Source organism: Silene latifolia, chromosome 10, assembly GCF_048544455.1.
Source record: "Silene latifolia isolate original U9 population chromosome 10, ASM4854445v1, whole genome shotgun sequence".
NCBI classification, from domain to species: Eukaryota; Viridiplantae; Streptophyta; class Magnoliopsida; order Caryophyllales; family Caryophyllaceae; genus Silene; species Silene latifolia.
Window position 1 is genome coordinate 91,716,312 of NC_133535.1, and position 6,341 is coordinate 91,722,652.

The following is a 6,341-nucleotide window of genomic DNA, read 5'->3' on the forward strand; positions in this document are numbered from 1 at the left end:
CAGGTCGGGTAGCAGCCCTAAACCGGTTCATATCAAGGTCCTCAGACAGGTGTCGATTGTTCTATGACATCCTAAGGAAGAGCCAGAAGTTTGAGTGGATGCAGAAGCATGAAAAGGCGTTTAGGGAACTCAAGCAGTACCTGAGCAGCCCTCCTCTTCTCTCCAAGCCAGAACAGGGAGAACCGCTGTACTTGTATCTATCAGTGACAGAGGCGGCTGTAAGCGCTGTACTGGTACGAGAGCACGAAGGTATACAGAAACCAGTATACTATATATGCAAGTCTCTGTTACCTACAGAGACCAGTTACACATCTCTAGAAAAACTCATTTTAGCACTTGTTACTACTTCGTACAAATTGCGTCCCTATTTTGAGTCACATACAATTTCAGTCGTGACCAACTACCCCCTGAGAACCATAATGAGGAAACCCGAACTGTCAGGGAGAATAGTTAAGTGGTCTGTCCACCTGAGTGGGTACGACCTAACCCCGAACAACGATAAAGTCCCAAGCCCTAGCTGACTTTGTGTCAGACTTTAGTCCCACCCTTTAAGAACAAGCCGACGGTAAAATCTTGACCCTAAGTGAGGCTAAAGGGGAGCAGGTATGGGAGTTACATGTTGATGGAGCATCCAATACAAAGGGAGCAGGGGTAGGGCTGGTCCTGAAATCACCTCAGGGGGAACAGATAATACAGGCAGTACGGTGTGAGTTCAAAGCAACGAATAACGATGCTGAATACGAGGTTCGGATCTTAGGACTCTAATTAGCCTTGGAATTGCAAATCAATTGCATCGAGGTGTATAGTGACTCCCAACTGATCGTAAAACACGTGAATAACGTATACACGACCAGGGATCCTAAAATGATAGCCTACCTGGAAGTGGCGAAGGAGCTCAAACTCCACTTTGTCTCCTTCCACATCCAGCAGATACCAAGGGATCAAAATGTTGAAGCGGATGCTCTTGCCACCCTGGGAGCAGCCTTCACTCCAGGAGCAGTGGGTACTATACCATTCATACATGTCATGAAACCTCCCATACGTCAGAATGAACAGCAGAACGCCAGTACGGCTGCAACCACACAGTGGACATACGAATCAGGGATACTGTGTACTGCCACACCCCAGGAAGAGATTGATGATTGGCGCAAGCCTTACATTAGTTGGCTATGTGATGAGGTCTTACCACGTGACCAGAAAGAGGCCAAGAGATTCAAAATGAAATCCTCAAGATTCATACTCATTGATGGTATCCTATTTAGGAAGTCTTTGGCAGGACCCTATCTGAGGTGCTTGAGCATACAGGAGGCACAGACAGTAATGTGTGATATCCACAGTGGTGATTGTGGAAATCACACAGGGGGTAGGAGCCTGTCCAACAAGACACTGAGGCAGGGTTATTTCTAGCCTACCATGAGGAAGGACGCCATAGACTACGTCAAGAAATGCGAGGAATGCCAAAGGTACGCTCCTGTTAGCCACCAGCCAGCAGAACATATGCATCCGATTATCTCGTCATGGCCTTTTATGAAATGAGGAATGGACATTGTGGGACCATTACCCCGTGCTTCTGGAAACAGGACGTACATGCTGGCAATGACAGACTACTTTTCTAAATGGATAGAGGCAGAAGCTTTCCCTCAGATCCTGGAGAAGCATGTGATATCTTTCATCAAGAGGAACATAGTCAGCAGATACGGCATCCCTTTAGAAATCATATGTGACAACGGGTCACAATTCATATCCAACAGAACGGAAGACTACTGCGCTAGGTGGAATATCAAGCTATTTAAGTCTACTCCTAGGAATCCACAGTCCAACGGTCAGGCAGAATCCAGCAACAAGATAGTCATGAACAACCTGAAAAGAAGGCTGAAGGAGATAGAAGCCAACTGGGCGGATGAGCTCCCCTTCGTGCATCGTGGTCCGATAGAACCACCCCCAAAGTGGCAACAGGTCAAACACCATTCAGTCTGGTATATGGGGCCGAGGCAGTTATTCCCTCCGAGGTGCAAATACCGACGCATCGATATGCCAGTGCCACCGAAGAGAGGAACCAGGTAGAAATGACCAGCAGCCTGGATATTATTGATGAGCTAAGAACCAGCGCCCAAATCAGGATGGCAGCCTACAAGCAGACAGCAGCCAGGAGTTACAACAAAAACGTAAGACTGAGAACACTACAGGTAGGCGACCTGATACTCAGGAAGGTATTCCCAAACACCAAGAATCAGAATGCAGGTAAATTCGCCTATAACTAAGAAGGTCCCTACCGCATAGAAGGCATCATGGGTAATGGGGCATACAAGTTGGAGACTATGGATGGGGAAGCTATCCCTAGGTCCTGGAACATCATTCACCTTAAAAAGTATTATGTCTGAGGTTCCAGGTGCAGGACCCAGAAGTTCCACCTCCAGCAGGTACACCCCAGGACCCTTGAATTCTAGCATTCAGTACTCCAGAAACCTTAGAACATGAACTAACTTGCTAAAAGTGTCTTTGATTAAGCAGCTATCGCTTGGAAGGGGAACAACCCCAGAACCCACTTGGTGGAGCCACATCTCTCTCATGAAGTATATACGGAAAGAACTAATCATTTTGTCCCGTACCACCTGATTGTACCACCTGCGTTGGTCTAACAGTAACATCTCTTTTGACAGCAGGAACAACTAAGTCACCAGCCAAGGTCTTTCGTTCAGTACGCACGTGCTAAGTCTCCTGAATTCAGCAGGTACTACTAAGAAAATGACAACTTACAACGTATCTTTCAAATCCTTTGAGTCAAAACCCTTTTTTCTTATTTTCCCTTGGTGTCAACTTCACAGGTGTCACAAGGAGCAAAATGTGGAAGCAGCGTACTTAGTATTTCAAAAGGCCAAAATAAAACTCTACTTCTTTTAAGTTGTTGTAAAAATTCTGGAGGAACACACTTTGTGCTCCCTAAACCATTTTGGATTTCTGAAATTGCTTCTATTTTTAAGTTTTATCATTATTTTTGGATTGAATATGGATATGGAAAGTTGAATATTAAGGCAATGTCCTAGTAGGCTAATTGATGAACAGGAACTAGCAAATTGTTCCTCCTGCAGGAAGTACCCAATGTGCACGTGGTCGAAACAGAGGGATTCGAGTATCCTGATGGACAGAAAGCTCCCTGAACCACCATAGGCACCTCAACAAGTACGAAGCCGGCACACAAACATAAAGAACAAAAGAATTGCTAGCAAAACAACAGAAGGAACAAAACGAAAATTCATAAACACCCCACAGTAGGGGGAACTTGAAAAGCAAAGTATTTTTGCCCCTCCTACGAGGCAAAAACAAAAGTACTAAGAGGTGCCCAAAACTACTAGGCACCAAAGAGTTGGATTACAATGGGCCACCACACAGGGTGCCCAACAAAACATCAAGATAAAAAATTAAAATTTGAATGCCTAAACTAGGCAGCAACAGCAGAATTTGGGGCGGCATCAGCAGGAACATCCACAGGGATGTTAGGCTCCATAGTAGCCTCTCCTCCAGATGGACCTTCCTCTCCTTGGGCGATAAGTGCTTCCTCCCTGACCTCCTCAACTGACGCGACAGCTGGTTGTTCAGTCCTAGCACTGGTCTCTCCCTCATCACCACCCAGCAAGTCGTTGATGAGGCTGAAGTCCGGCTTAACTGGATATGCACCATTGAACAACCGTTTCTCCTCAGCAAGGTCCCAGTTGGAGTGCTCAGTCGCCTCAAACTCCTTGATGCATTTGATCTTTGTTTCCCCAGGCAGAAACCAATAAAGAGTCCAAGAGCAGGTGCTTCAACAACTCCACCTCCTTGTGAGCTTCTTCCATACGCCCTTCTGCCACCCTCCTCTCAGCATCTAGCTGTTTCTGGGCAGTTGCCTTCTCCTCAGCCAGCTTCTTCTGGGCAGCCACCTTCTCCCTTCTAGCCAGCGCCAGATCTGCCTCCACCTTCCCCAGGTTGACATTGAGGTTGTTCACCTCCCCCATCAATCTAGCAACCTCCCTGCGTAGGAACAGGCCATCCTGCAAAACCTGCCAGAGGAACAGTCAGCAGCACGAACAAAATAGACCAGTAAAACGTAAAGGGAATTAAAAAGGTACCTGCAGGGCGCGCCCAGGAGCTTCATCTAGCACAACAAGGAGGGGAGTATTTCCCAGAGAATGGACAGTAGCTGGGAGCAGGAGTTGTTTTATATGAGGCCAGAGAGGCACCCCACTGGAGCCATACCCCTTAGGAAGGCGGATTACAGTGGAAGTATTGGGCAGGGGTGGCCTAGGGACAGGTGTGCTAACTAGCTCCTTTTCAGCAGGGAGCGACAGCCTCTTCCTGGGAGAAGGACCGGAGGAGGCAGAAGCAACTTGCTTCCTCTTTCTATCCAGCAGGGAAAGAGAGGAAACAAGAGTATTCCCTAGTAGAGGAACACAATAAGAACATAAACACAAAATGACCATATAGCAAGAATAAACATCCATGAAAAACAAAGCCTTATTAGACGACATTTGGAATTCGGCAGCTGGGGGTTCTTGCTGACTGGTGGAGGTACCAAATTCCTCTTCCTCTTCTTCCTCTACCTCTTCTTCCTTCTCTTCTTCCCTCTCTTCTTCCTCCTCTTTCTCTCCTTCACTAATGTCAAGAGGCACGGAGGCAGATGCACCAACAGGGGAAGACAGTACACCATGGTAAGAAAGAGTTACAACAGGGAGAGCAAATAAACGGCTAACCACGTTATGATCTCTTGAGGGAACTGGCTGCTTCAAACCTGCAGCAGTACACCAATAAGAACATTAAGGTAAAAGAAAAATAACAGACACCCAGGAACTAAAATTAACTTTAAAGGCCCCCCACTTATCAAATAAGTACTCGGGGGTGGGGGTAAGAGAGTCGATCTTAAAAAAGATGAATTTCGTATTCCAGCCTTCATCCCTCACTTTGGGAGGAAGGACCACGCTAGGGTTGCTGTGGTCGCAGGACCTCAAGGTGATAAGCCCGGCAACAAAGGGTCTGAAAGTATAGAGCAGGGCGAGGTCACCCAGACCAATCCCCAGAGCGTGATCCTCAGCAAGAATGCAGAGCGAAACCAGAACGCGCCATGCATGAGGCGCACGCTGGTATATCGCCAACCTATAGTGGCGCAAGATCCTTTGCACCACTGGAGGGAAGGGAAAAGATAAACACTGGGTAAAAGGGTACTCGTACAGGCACGCCCAACCGGGATTATGGGCATCCGACGCCTCCCTAGGCCGAGGAATGTGAATCTCGACCTCCTGCCCAAGGCCAAACCTCTCTCTCACCTCCTCGACGAGGGTGTCAACAAAGCTGGAATCGCACAGATAGTGATGTGCAAGGATCCTAGAGGATCGGAAGGGAGAGAGAGAGCAGCAGCAGATGGATCCCCATGGGGAGAAGGATGAGGAACTGTACGGCGGATAGACTTTTTGACCATAATTGCGGAGTTTAGAGGTGAAAAAATTAAGAGAGATAATAGAAAGTGAGGAGTTTACCTGGTGGATAGGGGGATTTTATAAGAGGGGGGGGGGGGTGAGTAAAGGTTTTTAGGTAAAGACGTTAGTAGGGACGGGAATAAGGGAAGTGGGAGGGGAGGGGTGTATTTATAACAAAAATGAGGGAGTTAAGAGAGGGGGTTAGCAGAAGAGAGTTAAGGGAGGAAGTTAGGTTGGGGGTAATCGAGGGAAAGGAAACGTGGGGGAAGTGGGGAGTTATTGAGGGGATATGATTGATTAGACCTCTAATGGTCAGACTCGGTGGATAAGAATGCAAGTGGGCTGATGTCACGTAATGACATCACCACTACATGCAGCGTCCAGGAGGAAAGCAACTCCATCCTAGCATCCATTTAGCAAGAACAGAACCTGGCAGTTGCTTGGGGGTAATTGTATGGGTAAAAATACCCTCTCATTTTCATCATGACGTGGCAACTCGCTATTGGGTAAGATAGAGGCCAATGACAAGGCAGCAGGCTGCTAGACGCAAAGAAGAACAAGGGGGGATGAACCTGGACATTCAAGTAATACAAAGGCCACGGTTGAACTAAATAACAAACAGCCAGCTGGAACGTTGAAATGGTCAGCAGGAACATTGCGGTTATCAGCAGGAGCTTTGAGGAAGTCAGCAACCACTTCCTATTTCATAGGAAGTAGAGCATATGGTTGAGCAAATATAGGGGCATGTGCGACAATTCAAGGAAGGCTATAAAAGAGCAACAAACTCAAGGCATTCGGGATTCATAATCAACTCCACTCGAAGAAATACCATTCATCAGCCTGCAACACTCAATAATTAACACATATAGAATCATATACACCATTCGTATCATT

The 6,341-nt window shown here is 47.1% G+C and overlaps 1 protein-coding gene across 1 annotated transcript; it reads left to right on the forward strand.

Moving 5' to 3' along the window:
* The first annotated feature begins 864 nt into the window (after positions 1-864).
* Positions 865-1,407, forward strand: LOC141607889 (uncharacterized). The gene has a single exon (XM_074427239.1). The coding sequence runs from the start codon at positions 865-867 to the stop codon at positions 1,405-1,407; it is 543 nt and encodes a 180-aa protein (XP_074283340.1).
* Positions 1,408-6,341: the final 4,934 nt, after the last annotated feature.

Bases quoted from the DNA above. Each gene is read 5' to 3' on its own strand.
- LOC141607889 (XM_074427239.1), top strand. From the start codon at position 865: ATGATAGCCTACCTGGAAGTGGCGAAGGAGCTCAAACTCCACTTTGTC.